Consider the following 23,712-nt stretch of genomic DNA (forward strand, 5'->3'; position numbering starts at 1 on the left):
CTAGTAGAATGTTCGGAAAGTTAGTGGTCTTGCTCTTGCTGAGAACTGACCTGCGATGGAAACTCTTTCCTTGTCCTTTTCCAGAAGAACATTCTTTAGCAGCCGCCTCCCACTCCAGCCGCCAGAAACACACAGCCACAATCCCCACAGCAACACACACATCCAAAAACCGTACATGGACATATTGTCAGCACACACAATACCACACACAGGGTATGGACCATCCATCAACGTGAAAAAGCCGTATTATCAATCATATGTGCCATCAACATAATTGTACCTCCATGATCATTGGAATTTGTGAATTTTTCAAACTTTGGTTAAGATTTTTGTCTCAAAACTCTTCACTAAACAACCTCTGTTTTAGATCTTAGAGCCAAAGTAGTGAAAGCATATATACAGGAATTCCAGAACACTTTATCTAATTGAAATGTCTATCAGTGCTTGGCATTTCAGTGGTGCATTCAGTTTTGGACATGCTTTCTGGAACTTATCAGACCCAAACAGTTACATTTGATGCATAAAACCTAATTTTGGGCCAAAACGCCAATTCTGGTTCTAGGATCCTGCAGTCCAAGTTACAGGGTGGAATTAAACCCATCGCCCTTTGCAAAGTAAGAACCATGTCCGACACTTTCAATAACAAGACTCACTCCCCGAGGGCAAAACATGAGGGATTATTTGAGATCTAGCAACCAACGAGCAGCCGGCTTTCAAAGCTTTCACATCACATAGACTGTAAAGTTCTGAATGATGGCTAGAGCTGGTGATTTTTTTTTTTTTTTGGCTTCATGCTGCTTTTTTGTTATGCGCAATTGGCAGCACTGAGAGCGCCATCCACATTGAATCAGACATGACTGGGAGGAATAGTTTCCAGTGAGACATCTGATAAATGCTGAAGATTTCGGATCAAAGATTGCAGTTGTGGTGGGGCATTGTGCCTTGTGTGGGAGGGTAAATGACTGACTTGCGTTTTAGAGATTAATTTAAGCTGCTTTCCTAGTGGGCCGCATAAAAAAGGGATGGGGGGATGGAGGGTGTTTTAATGAGTAGTGGCCAAAATAGCTGAAGTTTTAAGGTAGAATGAGAGAGACAGCAGAGAGACGTTAAAGAACTACAGGAGGATGAATGCTGCTGAGCAAGTGTCATGGATGAAAGTTAATATATAGCATTATTATTAGCATAATTCATAGATAGTGGCCTTTATAATTCAACTAAAGTCAGGCCTTCATTCTAAAGAAACTTATAATTGAACTTATAACTTATACATTTGTGATTTGTTCCAATTTAAAATCAATACTTGTTGTCTTGATATATTCAGCATAATTAACATATCTTCAGCACAAACTCTATTAGTACAACTACAGGTAATTCTCATCTCAGATATGCTGTTTTCACTTAATAATTGACTCTAATCACTTTAACTTTGCTGTTTTTTCTGCCCAAATGGTCTTCATTTGATGTTATGTGAGTAGGGAAATATTTCTCTATTATACTGATATCATGAGACTAAATATATTTTGGATACCATAGTAACATAAGTGTTGTTTTCCACTGTTTTAAGAGGCTGCATTACAATAAAGTGATGTCATTTACTTTACTTAGCAGACTTTTATTATTTGCCTTTACCCACTTTATGATTATATCCACATTACTGATGGGTCTTGTCACAAACTGTCAGCGTATTAATATTTTGTGAAAGCACCAACAGTCAGCCCTTGAATATCTTCGCTATACTGACATTGAGATATTTGCTTAAAAGAATGTGATATTTGTTTTTCTCCATATTGCCCAGCCCTTCATATGATATGCCCTTCATACAAACTGAAAGTCCCTAACTTTCCTTTTGAGCTATTAATGTCAAACTTCTGCAATGAGGACAACAAAACAAAATCAAAATTATTGGAATTAGTGCAATGAGTATAACATGACTGTTTTTGTAATAATCAAGTTAGTGCATTATGCTTGGCCACTATTTTTCAGGTAATTTCAAACATATTAGTGCCTTTTGAACCACTCTTTTTGTTCCCCAGCCCTCTGTTAAGCTAAATTGTCCCACATTCATCCCTGAAAATGGATGTCATGGCTCCAATGTTGGTAATAAATACTAAGCAGAGTGATTACAAACTGAAAACAGTGTGCAAGAGTGATGCTGTGCAACTGCAGGAAAAAGTTTCATAAAAGAAGGTTGCACCCAAATGGGGAATGCACGGTTGAATTTGTCACACAAGCTACAATCGAAGTGTATGGAGAAACCAAGCTAACACTTACAGGACTTAAATGCAATGGGACTGTACTTTTAGGTCTTTGTTTGTGCTGGGCACAACAAACAACTTATCCATTAACTGAATGCCAGGTTTAAAAATTAAAAATAAAATTGGTTACGATGCAGCATGATTTTCTTTAACCGAAATGGAACTCAGCTTTGGGTTGCTTGCATGTGTTCATGTCCACATATGTATTTTCATACAAGCAAGAATATAAGCAAGGACAAATGCACACACACTTATTCACAGAATGACACATCTGACTGCCAACTCACGCTTACACACAGCCGTCCCAGACTCCACCCCCCAGTGGTTCAGTGATTGGCCTACTTAAAGACTGGGCAGCCCACTGGCAGATTTGAATACAGGGAAATAGAGAGGGAGGGATGGTCGGAGGAGGAGGAGGGGAGATGGGGGGGCGGTGCACTAGTTTGTCCCTGCTCTCCCTCCCTCTCTCTCTCCCCCTCCCTCCCTCTCTCTCTCTCTCTCTCCCTCTCTCTCTCTCTCTCTCTCTCTCTGCCGGGTCAGGATGGAAAGGCTTATACAGGCAGGGGAGGAAACATGTCATGAGAGGTGATGACACAGCCACGGAGACATATCCACATCCCTGCTGACTCCCAAGTTCGCTGCACGCTGCTGCTTCTGCTGCTGCTGTTACTGCGTCCCACAGAGGAGAGAGAGAGCCAAAGATAGCTTCCGATCTCTCCCCACCTCTCTCTCTTCCTCTCTTTTTCACTTAGTTTGTGGACGATGGGATTTTAATCATGTGGAAGGTAAGACGAGGAGGTGGAATGAGGAGCTTGTTTTGTTTTCTTATGCTGACTACTTAAGGGGCCTTTCTCAGTGGGAGTCTGTGTTTCCCTTAGTTTACTTAAGTCTGAGAGTCCCTGGGGGATTCCCGCATGCTTTCACCCTCCATCTCGGCTCAGATTGTATTCTCAGGAGAAATGAGGAGTGGAAGCGTTGAGTGCCAGCATTACTGGAATGATAATGATAGAGCAGTGGCTTCGCGACTCAGCCAATGACTGTTGTGGAGCCATCTGTATCATGGTCCTGGAGAAACTTCTGCAGAAACAGTTGCTGGATTTACATTAAAAACAAGGTGTCTGTGGTGTGCATAATTATGAGTGAGTCATTTATACCTGATTGCTTTAAGTCTTTTGAGTTCTGAGCAACTTCAGCTTTAAATTGAACTTTAATTTGGGTTGTATTCCCCAAGTTCAGTCCCCATAATGTGGGATCACCTTTCATAAATGCAGAATTGCACACACAGTAGAGCCTGACATGATGTCTTTTGTTGAGTGGATGTGTTTGTTAAATTTGGATCCCATTTTAGAAACTTTACAGGTATTGACTGTGACACTTTTGAATATTGACCCAAAAAAACACATAAAATTGTATGTCTGTGTGTGTGTGTGTGTACGTGTGTGGGTGGAGTTAGGTCGCATGTGAGAGTCTGTTTTGTGTGACCTAATTTCAAAGAGCCACTGTGTTTTGGTGGTTGCTTGAAGCCCAAGATACATAAAGACAGGAGACAGTGCCTTGAGGGATGCTTAAAATGTGTGTGTGCTTGAGAGCTGTGTGTGTGTGCATGTGTGTGAATATGAGTGGCTTTAAAAGGTCCCGAATTGTCCTTTTTGCACTTAAGAGGGGGGAGTCTGACAGTGTTAATTTAACAGCTTGAGGGGAGAGGACACACTCAGCTGCATGCCATTTTTTTTTATAAATTTTGTGTGTGAATGTAACACACCTTTGGGGAAACACATCCACATGAGTGCATGTTATGCACCCTGCATGTTGTCCTTCATCCATTCCTGTTTGCACAACTCTGTCGTGTGTTTAACTGAGCCTCCCAGAGGTCAGATTATTCAATTTCACAGCAACTCCTGTGTGCTTGGTATGTACAGTATCTGTGCATGCATGTGTGTGTGTGAGTTTGCATGCGTGTCGTGTGTGCTCAAGCATGTGTGTGAGACAGCTGGCTGCCACAGGCTCAGTGCTACTACTGATCCTTCTCACCTGCTACGGGTCACAGGGATCAAGGAAATCCAGGTTCAGCGTTTGATCTGCGAGACAATGGGGGACTCAAGGAAGGGAAGCTACAGCACTGTAACTGCAGTTTATATGGCGAGTTAAAGGAATAATACGTGTAACTTTGAGCGAACCAAAGCAAATTCATAAAGTAGAAGCATGTAAGACTTCAGTGGCAGCATACTTTGATTTCAGTCCTAAAAACTGGCATTTTGGCACTGACATTTCTTTACATTTAAACCGTAAAAAATTTAACTTTCAGTCCACATATACTGCAGTTTGCCACATCCCATGTTTTGACAAATAAAGACTAGGAAGTACAAAACCGTCGTCTGATGTTTGGTTTGTGGTTGTCACGATGCGGACCAATATAGCAACAATAGTATTGTTGCTGTTTCTTTTCCTGTTTCCCCTGACACGTTGCAGTGGCATTGTCAGCCTGGGAGGGCTTGAGAAAAGCATCTCTCAGATCCTTCTCTTTTTTTACAACCTGAAGACTGACTGTGGGAACCATGTAGACAAATATAGTGAAGGCGGTATTGTCATTTCTTTTCCTGTGTGGGGCACATCTGTCACTTTGTTTACATGTGGTAGGAGGGAAAGGTGCATGCTTTTTGCTCGAGTGCTTCAATTGTGAGGAAAAACTTTATTGCTGGTTACCGAACGCATTAGCCACCTACGTTGCTCCCTGAATATCCTGTTATCTCACCAGCGTGTAACTTACTTGATAAATTGGGGAAGTATAACTCGTGAGACACTTATATCTCCCTAATTGGTTAATTTGATCTTCAAAGTGTCAGCAGGCTCCCACTCCAGACGCTTGAGGGGCAAACTGCTAATTGCTATCTAAACATCCTTCAGAAGAGGACAAAGACAGACTGGAATACTTTTTTTCAGTCATCCTCCCCCTATTTCCACTCCACTTCAGTTCATTTTACCCACCCTAGTGTGTTCTTTAATCACCAACCGAATAAGATGAGTGCAATGTTGCCATGGAAACTTATGACAATGAGAACAACCGGTTCAGTGAGACTTGGCAGCTTGTGCAGTCCTGTGGAGGGAATAAGTGGTTGCTCAAACTTTTTTTTTTTTCTCTGTGTTGTCAGGAGCCCTTACGGTCTGCTGCTTTACAAATTTAAAGTGTGGATTTGCACAAAACTAAACATTTGAACTATCAATATTTTATAATTTCATCCATTTTGCACTGCATGCTAATTTTAGAGATCAAGGAACCAGATTTTGCTCTACTTTGTGCATAACCCAACATAAAGACTCCAACACCGGCCCCATCAGTAGAATTAAAAACCACACGTAACATTTGCACATTTTATATGTTTCATTTGTACATTTCATGTTACAATTGATTTTGGTAGATGGTCAGACAGCGCATGCATGTAAGTGCATATGGGTACCTGTGTGTGTATACCACTCACTAGCTAATTTACGACATTCTGCACTGCGTCCATACGGCAGCTACTGCTGACAATATCATTTTGTCCCAGGGCTTCATCACGGAAGCATAGCGCCCACCCTTCAGTTTTCCCCCCAGCTTAACAATGTTAGCTCTGTCAGCACTGATGCCATTGTTAGCACAGTTTATTGAGTTCACACCATTAGCTGTTAGCCACCAGCTTAGCCAACAACATGCTGCAAACTGTGCAGACTCTGAATCATAGAGTCTGTATACAGCTGGTATTAACATTTGTTTCACTGATCCAAACTCAAGTGGACAGTCGAGATACATCACTGTTCACACCTGTATCTATTGTGCATCTCCAGCTGACCACTTGTGCTCAGATTCCATTATTGCCTTTTGCACTTATGCTTGAAGGTCAAAGGGCCCTGTGCACAGTTATTACATCCACACTCTCACTAGCTGCTGGTGAGTCATGTTTGAGGCTGGGTCAGTACAACTGGAGTTATCAGTCTGCAGAATTTAATACCATTACAAAAAGGCATAACGATGGACAGTCATGCAAAACTTCTTCCAGTTCATTGTAAAATGGGCAAGGACAGAGGTAGCATGCTGTCACCAAAACCACCAACACGACCTGCATTGATGGTGTAGTCCTTGTCAGGGACACATAAGAATGACTTGGCTTTTACACTACAAGAGGGATGTGGTTAAATGCATCCCAGACCACCTTGGCGAGTGGTCGGATCACAATGCATCCTGGTGGTCGTTTACACTTGTAATTACTGTTGTCTACTGGCGAATGGATCACCCAAGATGCGCGTTAATACCAGGAATAAACAGGCTCATAGAGCTGCTTTGAATGTAACATACAACGCTTTTCACATGTGCTTAGCTTTAGGCACAAAACCCACTTGGATAGGGTTTGTAAAGGTCATGTTTGGCTTAAAATACCCACTGGTGTTGTTTGTTGTTCTTGAGCAATGGTCTGTTTTCTCCTGCTTGACAGCTGTCTTACCTAGTTGTCACATCATTCACCATCCTTTTTTTGGTGTTTTTGGTATGCTTTTCAGTACAAGTGAGTGCTAAGAGTTAGTATTGTGCATCATATTTCAAACTATAAAAATGTAATCTTGCAATCCCGTCATTTTCTTGCAGAACTCACTGCACTGCATATAAACTGTCCTTAAGTGACCAAAGCAAAGCTCACTCCCTTTAAAATATTTGAGAACAACATGACCTTTCGCAGTTTTTCCTTTAGAAACAAAATTATCAGTGATTCTCTGAGTGTGCTGCCTGATACACAACCTTTCAAAGGTGTCAGACACAGCTCGAATTTAGTCATTTTCCTCTCCAGATTGTGAGTCTGAAGATACGTCGTGGCCATTTGATATGCACCAAGGGTTTTGCTTAATCTGCTGCAGGCCGGCAGATGTTAAAAAGTCAGATCACATCATTTTAGGAATATCCGCCACTCGAGGGGCCTCTCGAACTCAATATCATCAGGTTTTTCTTCTTTTACATTCCTTCCCTTCAGATTCAATGTAAACACAGATCATGTCAAGTCTCACTTTGCTCTGAAAAGTTACCGTTCATCCTCAAAAAAATGCAGCGGTTAAAAATTATGAGTAATTGTAAGCATATTCCAGCGCTGTCCATATGCTGGGTGTTGTGACATGGAAGGTGCTCTATGAAACAACATTACTGTAGGCATGCATGGGTTAAACTGAGGTCACATGCAAAGAAACAGGTGAGGAAATAGATCTCCAGTCAACTTTTTGACCATACTGAAAATCCTTATCTTGTACACTAATTTCTGTCTATAATCAAGACTTTATAACCTTTTTATGAAATCTGACAACACTGTAAAAATATTTCAACCAGTTTTCTTTAAAAATATTTTTCACGCACATTTTTTTAGAGGACAAATAAGTAAAAAAAAAAGGCAGATTGCTGCACTAGAATCAGGACAAATAAAAAGAAATACTGAAAACAAGTTGAAATATTCTTGCTGCACTGGCAGATTTCACTTTTTGCTCTAAGAACATGCAACTTTAAGGATGCAAATACCGCATAAAGATAACTTCATAAGAGGGATAAATGTACAGCTTACACTTCAATAGCTGACTTCAAATGAGAAAATATGCCTCTGTCACATGACTGACTTTGCAGCTGGACTGGCTGAGCCATGCAGATGCTGCATGCTTATTATTTATCCCACTAGTGTTCTGTTCATACATGTATAAACTAGCTTACCTCCGTCTGCCAGCTCTCTGGGGCCGCTTTTATGCTGAAAACATTTCATTATCCAATCAAAGTTGCGATGATAATTTAGTACTTTGGGGGATAACTACCATTTAATCACTTTCATCTCTGCCAGGGGATCCTAAGCACATATTTTGAGGCAACATTAAGGCATTATAGAATAATTGTGATCATGGAGGGAGGCATTAACTAAATTTGTAGTGTCTTAAAAGGAAGTATATAGTGCATGTGTGCTCATAAGATAATACTCCATCATCGCAGGCAGCGCTCTGTATCTGTGTTCCATCCTAACAATGGAAGATTGAATGAAGTCATGCAAATACTGAAGTGGGATTTTGCTATAAAGAAGAATTGGAAAAAAGAAACAGCAGTAACCTTGGAGTTCATGATGCTCTGCTTTTGCTGTCTGACACAATAAATGGCACTTTGAACTATTGCAGTGCAGTGAATTCCACCAACATGGTACTTTATTCAAGCTACACCTGCTACTTTGGATTTTTCCATTTAAAATTCTCGTCAACGCGTCTCATAGGTGTGAAGATTAGGTTTGTCATGATGATTATGTCATCAATTTATTGTAAGACATTTTAAGATAGAGGGACATGCCCTTGATCATTGTGCTTGTTTACAAGGTTGTGTGTTTACATGCATGTTTGTTTACTCATAAAGTCACCAACATTTTAGCCTACATGACTCCAGAATAAAGAGCAGACCAATAAGGACTTGTGCACAGCAATTCTCCTTTTTCTCAGTCTCCATCCCCACCTATTTGCGCAAATCTGATGAAAAATAAAACAACACTTCAAAGATGACACAGCCTAGTTTGCCAGTAGCCCGCAGCTAAACTTTCGGCATAATAGTCACAGTCTTGATAGTCGTTAGCTTACCAACCCCTGACAATAAGCAAAAAAGTCAGTCTGTGTCTTGAATTATAAAGTTTTGCACTTATACTTGCTATTTGAGCACGATTGTGTTTCCATTGAGAAGTATGACAAAACACAGTGCACTATAAGTAACTCCTGATGGTCAAAAAGTTATGTGAGGAATTTTGGACACTTCTCACCCTCAATGGTCACCATTCTGTCTATATAAGTACACAGTGTATGCATTGTACTACATGTAAGTGTACTAACAGAATGAAAACATAACACTGGCTTTGTTTTTATTGGCCAAATTTTGTATTAACTCACAAGCTAAGTAATCTTACTCCAATAAAAGTACTAAAATGTATGTATATGTTCTTGTACATGAACAGGTACTTTTTGAAAATTATGCAAACTTTTTTTTGTTGTTATTTTCCAATTTGAATATCTGAATATTTTTAATTGAAAGTTCAGTGGCTGAAATGGTCTCAAAAATGACAAAAATATAGTTTATCCAAATCATCTCTGGGAATATGTTGTCCAGCAAAAAGTATTTGACAGGCCTCGTGAAGAACATTCACCCTGATCAAATATGCCCTTGACAACACCAGGATTGTCTTTGTCCTCTATAATCTCTGCCCCCCCCAAAACATCAAATCTAATTTTGCATAGGTCACTATACCCAATCTGGGTCACACAAGCAAGATTCCAGACAGACATTGCCCCCCCCCACACACACACACAGACACACACACATGCAAAATGTCACCCTTTTTCATAATCGCTAATAGCCTCGGCATCCCCGAATACGACCAGCCAATCCTGTTAGGTGTGACTGACCGCTTCGGAACATGAAAGGCTGTGATTGGTCACAGCTAGTGTGGTAGGAAGCGGATTAAGGATCAACATGGCAGGGTGTCTGGAATCAGACAAAGACGTTATGTGTATGAGAGTGTGTGTGTGCGTGTATGTGTGTGTGTGGGGCAGTAGTTGGTGTTGCTAAAAATCTTGCTAACAATCCAGACGATGCAGCCAGTGCAGTACAGGGGAGCAGAGAGAAAGCTGAGAGGGAGGAATGTGAAGAGATGAGAGAGATTCTGAAAAACTAATTCTCCTTTGAATTTGACATCTATACACTCTGAGCTTTTTTATCACTCATCTCAAAGTGGAGTGAGAATTCTTAAGCTTTAGCTCTGGGCCTGTTCATCACTAAAGTATGCTTTTACTTCCTCTGTCCTAATTGGACTTTCAGCACCTCCACCTGCGAGCCAGTATGCTGTGGACTATATAAAATTATTTCTTCCAGCACTTGCACTCTCAGATCTATCACACATTTCCTACAAGCAGTGCCCAAGACAAATATTTTGCAAGGAAACGCTGTAGAATAATATTTTGACTTTGCTCCACATGGTGGGGAGAGCATATCAGCACTCTCTCTGCATGGCTGCATCTATACAGCACATGGAGAATGAGGAAACTCTTTACTTTTTTGTTGAAAAAAATCAATTTGTGTTAGAAATTCGCCTCAACCTTGGCATGGAAAACGTGACCCTGAAAAGACAACGTGTTCTCAACGACTCTGCAGGGTCGAGGGTTAATCTCTCATTGTGCGCTATCCGCTGCTGCTATGAAAGCAGATTATGTGTTTGGTTTTTTTTCTGAATCGTAAATCCCATAAGCGGTTGAGGGATCTTTAAAATTCTTCGACAGATTGGAGGTAAACAAGGTGTGGAAAGGTTTAGATGTTGTGAAATATGGAGAGAGGGAAGGTTTTTAAAAAAGGAAAAAAAACACAAGGTTGTGTTTTATAATTCACAAAATGGTCAATAATTTATGCAGCTTTTCACAAAAATGTGAATAATTGAGCACTGGGTCTTTCTGCTTGTCCTGACTGTGAAAGTAGGGAATGTTTCTAAGGAAGTTTAAACCTGATATTCAAGATGACGGTATATGAAGAGTTCCCTTTAATGGTAAAATGTCCACATTTTATCTTTAAAGTCATTTCCCTTTCAAGTTTTCTTTGGTTGTGAACATACTTCAGACCAAGCTGCCCGTATGGGTTTTTTTTGGTCTGGCAATGTGGCATTATTGAGGCTGACAGGCAGATATTATCATGTTTACGCTCAGCTTCAGATGGTTTGCCCTCTTTCGCTTGGTTCCAACATTTTGCTGCGTGTTTGCTATTTTCTGCCTCCTGTGAGTTAAGAGAGGACTGGAACAGCACAATCATACAGTCACACACACACAGTGTATGCTGATTGTGTGAGCCAGGTCAATGGGGATGACCTACTTCTCGGTTCTGCTCCGCAGACTGCCACAGCCGCTCACGTCAACTCACCAAATGGACCCCCTCCACCCACCAAAATGCATTTTTTTGGAGGAGTTGAATCATTTTCAGCTGCTTCCTATAATTATTTTTTTTTAAAGTGATTTCATGTCACATCATTTAGTGATCTGGAAATGGAATCACTCCCAACTGCTATGGAGGAGTATAACTTCCTCAGCTCAATTTGTCAAGCAATGGTGTAGTTGAAATATTCATTTTGCATAAAAGTTAAAATGAAAAAAAAAATCCCCTGAAGCAGAGTTTAAAGAGGAAAAAAAATCTTAAAGTCAAAGGCTTATTGATGTAACATTGGAGGAAGAAACTGTGGGTAGACCCGCAATAATTAACAATTATTAACAGTACATCAGCATTATGAGTGGCTCCATGGAGAACCACAGGAACGCTCACATTCCTTTCCCGTTTCAAAACACAGCCTCTGTTTTTGTCTGCATCGTGCTCTTGTCGAAACAGTTTTTAGAAAATGGAAAGAAAGAGCTCCTATGAAAATTTTAACAGCTTAAACTGCGAGTGGAAGGGAAAGCCACAACCTCCTTGGACCCAAAGTCAATGAAAGATTTAGAAGTAGAGCGCAGACTAATGGGGAAGTCTGCTCATATGTAAACAGGAAGAGAAATAAAATCTGAAAGAGGTTTAATTTCTAAAGTGCTTCATTAGTTGTTCTCAGTGGGTACGTCTGGATGCACACTAAGCTCATGTAGCAAGACCTATCTGCACAGCACTGTGTCAGTGTGACAGAAAGGTCTGGAATCACAGCTTATCTTTCTGCTACACAGGGAAAAAACACACTGGCTTGTTTTTGTTTCTTTTAACCATCACAATTTTGTTGGTCAGTGCTCAGCCCGGGATGCAGCGATGGTGCTCCCAGTGAAATAATGTTGGAGGCTAACTTGTTTTGGCACATGAGGAAGTGAGCCCTGTCATTTAAAATGGCCCTGCGCATAACAAAAAAATGCCTTTAACAGTTGTATGTCACAGTGTGCTTCAACTTTTAGTGATACATAAGAAAAACCCAATTTGATAATTGGTGCCCTAGATGTGAATACTTCAGCTCTGGAGGAAGTCACGGGACTTGTTTAAACCCCTGATTATTTGCTCGCTGTGTATGTCTCGAGCAGAACATTATAATGACGATCTCACAGAAGCTCCTGTCAAGTGAAACGGATCAGTACACGTGTGAAGTCAATGTCACAAGACGGATAAACTTTGGGCATTAGAGACCTGTGAGACAGAGTCTGGGCTTTGCTGGGGTGTGTTTTAATTGTTGTAGATTGTTACAACGATGGACCAAAACAACAAAGCAGGCATGCCTACTTGTACAATCCAAATTCTTGAATGTAAGCTGTTAGCTAGAATGTTGTTGTTGTTGTTGTATCCTTTTTGGAAATAGTGTCACGCAGATAGCAGTAAGTAAGGAGATAAGGGAGAATACCTTCCAAAATCAGCCGCCCAATGGCAGGAATTTAGCCACTGTCTACATCTAGTAAGTCAGACTACATGCACACTTGTATCAACTATGACAATATTCTGAATTTCATATGGCTCATGAAAGCAGCATTTTCCATTTAGATATTTCAAATTAGTCATTATTTGCTTATTATGTGGCATTATGTGGTTTTATCACATCAAGATGTGATAGAAAACTTTATGTATGAACAGCTGCATGTCAATGGGAATACTTTTGTAACATTCCTTTTTATTAGTCATGTAAACAGCTGAGCAGGAATATTGTCTTTTTCTGAATAAGGGCAAAAAGTGGACATCCTTCAAAGTTATACTGTAACACTAAAAAATGTTCCACTGCAAAAGGTCATCCTCTGACATTTAGGGATAGGAACCATATACAAGGTTTTGTTTCAAAATAAAAACGGCATACATTCGAGAGTAGCATCAGGGCGATGACATTTGTACCTCTCAAAATAGAAATGTAGCATTTTGGAGTTGGGTTACATGGTCCGGTAACAGGAGAGAAGCAGAGCAGTGAAAACTGCCCGAAATAGAAAGACAAGAAGAAGATGATACAGGAATTTGACTCTTTTTGTAACGAGGAGCATCTCTACCACAGATCCCCTTATGCACACCTAAGCATATCTTATCCGCCAGACACTGTTTTGTTATCTGTGTAGAAGAAGGAAGAGAGCAGGGATCAGAGGCTCACTGATTTTAACTGTCAAGTAGAAGAACTATCAAAAGTTTGTGGCAGGATTAAACATGTGCTTCTTTTGGTTTCTGTTCTTATATTTTATTGCTGTAGTTTCTCATTTGACTAAAAATGTTTATATTTCACTGCAATGTTGACAATACTGTGCCATAGTTTGTTTTTTTTTTAAGATTTCCTTTATGGCAGTTGGTTTCACATCTTATAAACTGACCAAAATGGTTATTAGGGATGATAGCAATTAATTGACAATCGATTAATCTGTCGTTAAGAACTGAATCAAACAAAGTTTTATGGTTTATTCAGATAACAACACGATTATTATTATTATTATTATTATTATTATTATTATTATTATTATTAGTAGTAGTAGTAGTAGTAGTAGTAGTATTAGTATTAACAATAATCGATAAAGGAAAGTTCTTACAATTTGCAATCTAATGGTTACAGATAATCAGCTCAGCCCCTGCTCTTACACACAGGATCTTAGCACAGTGAGAAAGAGACGGTGCAGAGTTGACAACGGCTGCTATCTGCATTGCTGTGCATAAAAGTAGAAACAAATGTGTGAAAAACAGATTGGAGGATCAATATAGACAACCCGATCAGTCAAAAAAAGGCTTGATCGGCCATGACACCGATCTTTGAGATCGGATCGGGACATTTTAAGTTAATGTTGAACTTGTTATGCCTGTAAAGCCTAAATTTTAGACATCTCCATCTGGCTTTGACACAGCTATTTGTGACTTATAACATATCCCATGAGTGAACAAACTCATCAAGCTAGGGAATGATATGCTCTTTGGCCTTGGAAGAAATGCTAAGATACTGACTGAGAACTAAACATCAGATGAAAAGAGAGTTACAAGGTCTGAAATAACAAAATGCATTAACACCATGACAGCTGGATAGTGGAAAAAGCACCTATTAAGTTTCAAGTTGCATAAAGCCAACTAAAAACGTTATGTTATGCTTTTGCAATGTGCAATTATGGCCATATATATACATGAAATGTGTTTTTCCTCTCAGTAAGAAATAGCATGTATTACAGGGGAAAGGATGAGGTATGAGAGAGTGGAGGATTCTTCCACTGCTCTCTCAGCTTTGTATTGCCCCCCACTGAAGAGTATTGGTACTGACGTTTTCAGTGGTGCCAGCACAGAAGAAGAGCCTTTCACACACAGTGGCAGCTCTGACAGTCATGAGGCACACAGTGATGGTGGGAAAAACAAACAGCTTCGCCTGGATTTGATCAATGTCCTCCTCCAGTCTGAGCGCATTCTCTCATCCCTGTTTTTTCTTCCACTCTTTCCTCCTCTCCCTCAGTCCTCCTATGTTTTCTGTTTTGTGCCATGTCACCTCAATGCATGGTTCAACAGTGTCACCTATGGTGTGCTAAGAGGCATTTCACCCTGTCTCATCTGCCAGTTGGGACTATGTGTGTCAAATTTAGGTTTGTTTGTGTTTGTCTTTGTCACAATGAGGTGGATTTATTCTCTTTATCCTTTAGTGCCTCCAGGTTCCCCCTCCTGTCAAGCCGTAACCTGTCAGAGCTTTGTCAGTGTCAAACTTTGCTGGCTTTGTTGGGAACTTTTTTCTATGGATTGCCTCTGCTTCTGTGAAATGCTGTTTTGTTTATGGCTGACAGCTCTGCACAGGGATGGACTGCATAAATCTCAATTTTGTTTCATTAATACACGACCATTTATGGTATTCATTGTATAGTACACACCCTATACATTACTGCAAGTGATTCATTAGGTTTAATAAAAAGTTATTTCCAATAAACACAGGTTTAAAAAAGGAGATATTAACTGGGAACACTGGGTTAGGAGCAGAGTCAGGCTGTATACAATAAGAGTACTGTGGAGCAGGACTTTACAAGTTGAATTCTGGTGTTACCATGTTAAAAGGAAATGAGCTATGTAAGATTATGGCCATATTAAACCTGTTTTAATTTAATACAGGGTTAATTTACAGTGCACTGTTCATTTTCAACAGCTTTACTGTCAATTGACTCAGTGCAACTTAATGAGAAAGTTCTGCTGCCTTTTACAGCTGGAGCTGGCCTCCAACTTGTTAATATCAACTTTATTATTGATAGAACTACTACCGCCTCTAGCTTTGCCATAAGTTTGGATTTTTTGACATTTTGCTGTGGCAAACTTTAGGCTGCATTAATTGATTTTTTTGGCCACTTGGGGAAAGTAAAACAAGCTGAAATTACAGCACTGTTGACAAGTTTTGCTATAGTTATTGCCAAACAGCTGCCTATTCGCAACCCCAGCTGACACATTAAGCATTCATTTGGAGTCGTGTTTGTAGCCACCCAACAAATGTACATCCAAAAGTCACTCTCCCTTATCTGTGTTTGTCTGGACCATCTCCATCACACTCACAAGTTGCTAAAACAAAACAGTGCACAATTCTTTGTGGCTTTGTCACTATTAGCAAACCCTTTAACATGTCCCAGAGCTATTTGATCCCAGAGCTATATATTCAAATAGTGAAGCTTAAAAGACTTTCAATGCCATGTATCATCTTTTCAGTCCCACCTTTGTGTTATGTTGTGACTCCACACCTGAAAACCTGGATATAAAATGAGTAATACATCTGTTCCTGGTGATTAATCACATTCTGTTTAAATGTGGAATAGGATTTCTCGTAACGCCTTTAAGTTGTTATTTAGTTTTGTTATTTTTATGTTCGGGGCCCCTTTTTTATCATCGTGCACACACACACAAGGACACAAACTTTGGTATCTACCATGACACCTTTTCAAGTGATCTTAACATACATCAAGAGCACATGGCACAAGTGCATTTAGGGTGCATCCAACTCCACTTTTGCTAGTTAAAGAGTGCATAATCTGGGCCCAAAGTAAGGCTCAGTGTTGAGAAGTGGATGTATTAAGTCAATTAATTAGCCTACTCATAGCTGTGTTCTGGGTTAAAAAACAGTCAGAGTGTTGTCTCCCATTCCCATTAAAAGTCAGATTGGCATGCACCTGGCAAACTCCTATTTACAAGGTGGATTCAGCAAAGCGGAAAAGCGAGCTGTTTTCTGCTAAGAGCAATGCAGTAAAAGCAGTCATGTCGCTGCAGCAATTACGTAGGGACATTTAAGCAGCAAAACAAAAAACTGTATTGCGAAAATTGACAAAGAAAACAGAACCAAACTTTTAGCTTCTGAAATAATCGATGATGTTACGCTGTTCCACTAGAGTAAATGTGCACATCATTTCTTTTAATGTGGAGTCTGACAGCAGCATTTAGCTCTGCTCTGCTGTGTTCACATTATAGAAAACAACATAAATAATTTCCACATTAATGATGCATTATTTCACACACCTGCAGCCCATCCCTATGTGTAACAAGCAGAGAGTATGTGCATTGTGAACCTGTCTATGTAGGCACATCTTACTAAGCTGTATGAATAATGCACCATTTAAAAACTCTGACTCTAGACCAGGTTTTTGTTTGTCAATGGTGCAATCGCTTTCTGCTGCCTGAAAATAAAAAAAAAAACGGCAACAATGCACCTGAGCACACCTCATTTTAAGACCCGCATGCCCATGGGCTCATAGTAAGACACAAGTACATTTGCTACTTACACTACATAAGTGCTGGACATAAAAATGACAACGGTGGTGGTCTGTAACTCGGAATGGCAGTTGTGCTATATGCTGTGTGCTGCTTTGCACTGGCTGTAAGATAGCACTCTATATACTCTTCGCAGGAAAACTGACCAAAAACATGATGCTATAGTAAATTCCTTTGACAACACAACTCTCCAAGTTCCACTGGACTGTCAACAAGCTTCAGTCCTCACTGACAAAACATCTCGAAGTATAAAAAGGGGGAGGCTCTCCAGTACTTTAGAGAAACTGCTGTGTGTCTGTGGGAATTTGACTGTGTATCAATATGTAAGGACAAGTGTGAATGTGAGTGTGTCTCTAAGGATTTGATGTGTTTACAGTCCCCCCAAACTCATACCTATTTCATTTCATTTGAAGCGTGTGATTGCTACATCACTCTCGTCTCTCCCACTCACTTTGTGTCCTCCTCTTCCTCTATATCCTTTCATATTTGCATTAGTTCAAAATGTGGCTTTCCTTTCTTATTTAGAAATAAGAGATCAAAGTTGCTTGACTCACATCAGTTTTTATAATAAATCTGAAAATGTTCTTTTCTCCTTCCATCTATTTTCTGATCCCGCAGCTCATCTGCACTGCAAATGAATGTTATCTGGCCTCAGATATCACGGGCGACTTAGTTTATCAGCAGCACAGAGGATGAAAGGAAGCCATGCATAAAGATGGCAAGAGCGCAAATAGGAGGGATATTCTGAGTGTGGTAGTCCACTCAGATGCACCCATGCCTTAAGCTCAGTAAACAGTGACATCTGCTGAAAATACCACACTGTAGGGTTAGGACTGGATGCCTTTCCTGCTTCAGAAAACAACATTGTGGTCATTATGATGATTTATAGAATACTAATACTAATATAATACTAATATAAATATACTTAATATACTAATACTAGAATTAGTGTTAGTCTGAGCATTTTTTCTAGCATTCATTTGAATGAATTTGCATGAATTTGCATGCCAATGTGTATTTCCTTTAATATATCTCACAAAAAATCTAATCATGTTGGCATATCTTCAATAGATTTCATTTGTAATAGTCTTAACTACATTCAGGGGAATTAAAAACGGCCACTTGGTTTTTTGATAATAGTATCAATGTGCTTATTGTTTTATTAGTTAGTATTTACATTTTATTTCACTGAGTGTGTATCAGGTCTGAAAATTAACTTTGGCTGTTGGATTCCAAAATCTACCAGCCACTAACACATTTTTTTGGCTGGTAAATAAAGCAAATCTCTCAGCTTATTGCACGTTTTACCAGCATTTGGCTGGTTGGATGGTGCTAATTTCCAACCCTATATCACTTTCTTTGCCTCTGCAGTGATCCATTTTCTCCAGCCTACAATGATCCGATTTCCCTGAGGGGTTTGTATAGGTTTCTTATAATCTTGAAATGTTGTTTTTTTGTAATGAAAGTTTTTTTTTGTTTGTTTGTTTTTTTTAAGCAGTTGTGATTTTCTGCCACAAACTAACTAACATCACTAACAGCCCTCTGGCTAAGTTCATAAATGAAGAAGGAACAAAGAAAACAGACCTTGCATATTGAGTTGAATTTGTTACTTTGAGTCAGAAGCTCAAAGTAAAGTTTTGGACAGACTGATGAAAACATGTTTATCACACACTTTTTTTATCGACTTGCTGATGTACTTATCACTCTAGATATAATATTTCTGGACATTTTCTTATTAGTGAAACATTCAGCAAGACAGGTTCCCTTTAACATCCTCGAACCTCACCATTGATGTAATCACTGCCTTATTAGTTAAGGAATAGTGGGTGCTGATTTGGGTCGATTAAAAACACAGATGCGAATGTGTGAGTTTCCCACTAAGCCGTAATAAAACTCACAAATCAAACTGCACAAACTACGCCAACAACTATCATCAATTCTATAGGTGACCGTCAGCATCGAGGGTCAGACAGAAAGACTCAGAGACTCAGGTACTGGAGAGGAGGAACAAATGAACATGTGCACTATTTTACAATTGACTACAGCTGCGCCTGTAGCTGCCACTCCTGCAACATCTTCAAATGTGAATTATATTAAAATTATTTTAACCAGACTACTTTTTAGCCATTTAGATTCAAATGGAAAATACAGCTTACCTTTATTGCACAGAATAAACTAACAAGTACTGATTGCCAATAAGCTGCAGCAGCCACTGCTGGACAATAATTTAGACAACAGTCAGCAACAAAGGAAACAAAATACTTTCTTCCTAGCACCCATTGGTCAACATTTATTACACTACATCCCTCACTGCTAATACTGCAAATCCATTACAGACACTAATTAGTGCAAAGTTACTTAAAGGGATAGATTGGACCTTTTAGAGTAGTTGTATCAGTTACTTATCCATAGTCGGTATAATACACACAGGAAATTGCAGTTGGCATGCCCCCAGTTTAGAGAAGAGTCTGTCACGGAAGCTATGTACTGCTGTGGTTGGGGGCCGCCTACAAAACATGTATTTTAGCCACCTAAATGCAGAAAGCCTGTTATGACAGACAGGCCTTTAGCAGCTTTGTTTCCCATCAATGCTCTCAAACCCACCTGACTCCACTGACATAAACAGTAATTTGAGCTGACTGAACACAGAAATGAATTGTCTTCTGCAGCCATGATCACTTTGTTTGTTAATGTTATTGTGTGACTTTGGTGAAACCGAACTAACCCTTTTAAAGACCATACAAAATAACAAAGTAACTTACTGATCAGAGCAGTGGGTAAACAAGCGGCTCCTGTCTTCAGTAAAAGTCAAGTAACTGCTTTTCTTAATGGGAGAACAGCTGCAGTCCCTTGTTGGAAATTGCTGTCTGATGGATAGGTAGAGCTGTGAAAATATTCTAAATATAGCATACACTTAAACAGATGTTGATGTTTAGGTGGCTACAATACATTTTGTTGCTTATCCTTCCATGTTCCATTTTCTCTGAGTTGTCAGGATTTTTCTCCAGTATTCTATTATGGTGCTCTGTCTTTCAACACTTTTTATTTGTCACTATAGTTCATTTAATGTTGAAACACGTGGCCTTATTGATGATTGATCGATGCAGAAGAAGAAAGTTATTATGGCGTGTGAGTTTTCAATGTGCAGTTGGGTGTGTGTTTGGCTCTACCATAAAAATTGAGGCAGACCATACATGGATTGAAAAACTAAACTCTTGCTTCTTAAATGGATTTATTGCCACTGGTTTATATCAAGTTTGGTATGTTGCTTTGTGTTAGTCCTAGGTGTTTGTTTTCTGTCTTTTTAAGTCTTTGAGTTATATTTACTGTATAATTATTGTTGCTTTTTAAGATCGAAAAACATGCTGCACTTTTTAAAGTATTCTGTTTTGTGTGAAAACTGAAAATGAGGGACAATTGATATCTTTAGACTTTGAAAATCCAGCACTTAGCACCTCCATTCTTTAAGTCCACTCAGTGGTCTGCTCCATTGAGATATAAGTCCTCCCAAGAAAGCAGTGAGAAGTAAGCCGTTTCACACCATTTAAGCTCAAATCCTTTTGCTTTCTCTTTCCTTTTTTCTCTCTCTTCTGCCTTCCTCCATCGATCTCTCTGTCTCTGGCCTGCAGACAGCTGAGCGGCTCTTCTGGATTTCGCTGACGCTGCGCCTGGTCCCGCCTGGCCTCCTCTGAGCAGGATGGACACTCTGGAGTCAGAGCTGACCTGCCCAATCTGCCTGGAGCTCTTTGAAGACCCGCTACTGCTCCCCTGCGCCCACAGCCTGTGCTTTGGCTGCGCCCATCGCATCCTCATTTCCCACTGTGCTACCAACGAATCTGTTCAGAGCATCGGCGCCTTCCAGTGCCCCACCTGTAGATATGTCATTTCCCTGAGTCCGGAGCGTGGACTAGAAGGACTTAAGAGGAACGTGACCTTGCAGAACATTATTGATAGAGTTCAGCGGGCATCATCTTCAGCTGGGGTGCCTCTCCCGCTGCCGTTGCCTGCGCCCCACAGCGGGCCCAACTCTCCCGGAGACGAAGGGAGCAACCGGTTGGCTCTGGTCCCAGTCAGTGCTGCCATGTCGAGCCCAGGCACCCCTCCTGAGCCGGTCCAGTGCCAGTTCTGTGAGCAGGACCCACCGCAGGATGCCGTCAAAACGTGTGTGACGTGTGAGGTGTCGTACTGCGAGGAGTGCCTCAGAGCGACGCACCCAAACAAGAAGCCGTTTACTGGCCATAGGCTCATAGAGCCCATGCCAGACTCCCACCTCAGAGGGCTCCAGTGCCTCGAGCATGAGGAGGAGAAGGTCAACATGTACTGTGTCACTGATGATCAGCTCATCTGCTCGCTGTGCAAACTGGTTGGGAGGCACAGAGACCACCAGGTAGCAGCACTGAGCGACCGCTTTGAAAAACTTAGGGTAAGCCCGGGAGTTATTTATTTATTTTTATTTTTTAAGTTTCTTTAACATTTGTTTCTGTGTGAATAATATGGCTTTCATGAGTTGGTGTTGGCGTTTAACACGTACAAATATGTCAGAAAACCTGCGGCCTTAATATCAAGGTTTTTCAATCCCTCTATTCTTTAACACAAATGAATTTTAGGCTTTAATTTTATGCGGCTCTGCAGTATGAAATTTCCTATTATCCTTACCCAGGTATCTAACTCAATTATGAAGTACGATTTTATCATCTCACGCTGACTTATTATCTCTGCTGAATAATTAAGCAATTAGCATAATCACTACACCATGCCAGCGTGCCAGGAGGGTATTCAGAGGCATGCACACACAGTGAATATGGGAAGTGTCATTAGTGACGAGGCATGGTGTCTTCAATGAGGTTGCAGGTTAACGAGCGCCAAATGCCTGCGAGGTGTAGGTGTGCTTAATTGAGCATGGCTATTAGAGTGTGCTGGTAATGGCCACGGAGGCAGTACGTGTGAAGATGTGTGTGCGTTACATAAGAGTTCATGCAGGAGGAAATGTACTTGGAATGCCCACCGGATGCTGCTCCTCGTTTAATCTGCCCTTGAAGAATAAATCACTTTTCTTAAAGGGCAACTCTACTGATTTAGTATTGCACGTCTATAGAGATTGGGAATTTTGTTTGCTGTTTTCACAGACTGAGAACTCCTGTCCATTACTAGCAAACTGACCTTAATGTATGAAGCTGATGTAGTTTGGAAAGTTACAAAGTCCTTGACCATTCTGGTGAAAACAAAGTCAGATCTTTTCCTCATGTTCTGCTGATCAGCCCACAGATTCATTAAACATTACAGATATTCTCAAAGAACAATAATTTTCCAAAGCACCACTTACCCTGGGAACATTTTCAGCAATGCCCTGCTGCACGCTGACTCAGAAAGTGTTTATTCAGCCTATTCAACGTCTTTAAATGAAACGCTGTGGTGTGACTCCTATGAGAAACAGGTTTTTCCTTTTACCAGAGGTTTGAAACATGTGTTCAAGTGTGAAGTAGCTTGTAATACGTCCTCAGAGAGGGGGCATGCCTTCCATGATATAATGGAACAAACTAAATCACAACAACTGATTCCAAGTCGTGGTACCCACAGAAGAAAAGGTACCAATTATGTAAGTGCTTAATGTGAAAATAGCAGATTTGTAATACAACAGCCTAGTTTCAAAGAGTGTAACAGATCTCCCAATAGAAGACAAAACCTGTAGAGTAGAAAAGCACCAAACAGTAACCAAAATCTATGATAAAAAAAGATATATCTGCACCACCATCCCTCAAGAGGAAACATCCCACACATTGATGTGTTACTATGGGCCCTCTGCTGGTTGGCACTCTATTTTTTTCAGGCCGCTCTGCCTCCACTGATGGGCTTCATGTCCTGTCACTGACACGTTGTGTCTGCACCTTCTCATCTTGCGTGTTTCAAATTTAAGCAGAGAAGAATAATTAGCAGAAAAGCTACGGGTCAGTGCATCATCTAATCATCACGGTCCCTCCATTCATCCGGGGAGAGAACGTAGCCTTGCACAGGTCAGTGCACCCACCAGTTATCACACGGGCTAATTATCTGCTATAACACAAAAAGCAAAGCTATAAAAGATTTTCCCTCTCTCTGATGTGCTCGCAGGTTGAAAAATATCGCCCAGGCACTCATAGGAGACACTTGGTCACGCATAACATACTGAGGATACCTGCTGTGTACTATACTTGTATGACATGTGTATTCCAACCCCTGAAGAAATACTTATGGTAGAAATCATCTCAGCATTAAAGGCTGCATTAAAGTGGCACATGTGTGATTCACTCTATACATGTGAATTTGAATGAATTGCCTGAGGACACACACTTCCCTGGTGGCTCCTTCACAGTTTGAGCTGCTGAACACAGCACATGTCTGTAAGATAAAACAAATGTATATTAACCTCCAATATCTAAAACAACTTTTAGAAATCAGAGATGCCTTTTACAGCACTCAGAGACAGCTGACTAGACAGCTAAAGAATGAGAGATATATCAGGATAAAGCTAGCAAGGGAGATAGCCACAGCTAGCCATAACCAAATTTAATTATTGATATCTCCCTAGTTGTCATCAGTAAATAAGAATTATGTAATCTGATGAATTGAAATTCATAGCTGAATGAGATGATAAAGGGGATTATTTTTTTTTTATCAAAGGGTGATGTACCTTTTATCTAAAAGGTGATTTTTTAATCTAAAGTTGATATGTTAATATATAAAGATTATGAGTTTTTTTATCTTGAGTGCAAAAAATCTTTATCTTGTGCA

At 40.2% G+C, this 23,712-nt stretch overlaps 1 protein-coding gene across 2 annotated transcripts in view; it reads left to right on the plus strand.

The window, feature by feature from the left end:
- The window catches only part of LOC121963002 (E3 ubiquitin-protein ligase Midline-1-like), a 68,322-nt gene that overhangs the window by 19,151 nt on the left and 25,459 nt on the right, over positions 1-23,712 (plus strand). Inside the window, exons 1-2 of one of the 2 annotated variants that reach the window (XM_042513357.1) lie at positions 2,874-3,040; positions 20,574-21,367. In XM_042513357.1, the coding sequence (XP_042369291.1) occupies positions 20,642-21,367 (726 nt within the window). In that variant the 5' untranslated portion in view covers positions 2,874-3,040; positions 20,574-20,641. Of the gene's footprint in view, positions 1-2,873; positions 3,041-20,573; positions 21,368-23,712 lie in introns of those variants that run through there. The other variant, XM_042513358.1, reaches the window with a different exon arrangement.

Source organism: Plectropomus leopardus, chromosome 24 (assembly GCF_008729295.1).
Source record: "Plectropomus leopardus isolate mb chromosome 24, YSFRI_Pleo_2.0, whole genome shotgun sequence".
NCBI classification, from domain to species: Eukaryota; Metazoa; Chordata; class Actinopteri; order Perciformes; family Serranidae; genus Plectropomus; species Plectropomus leopardus.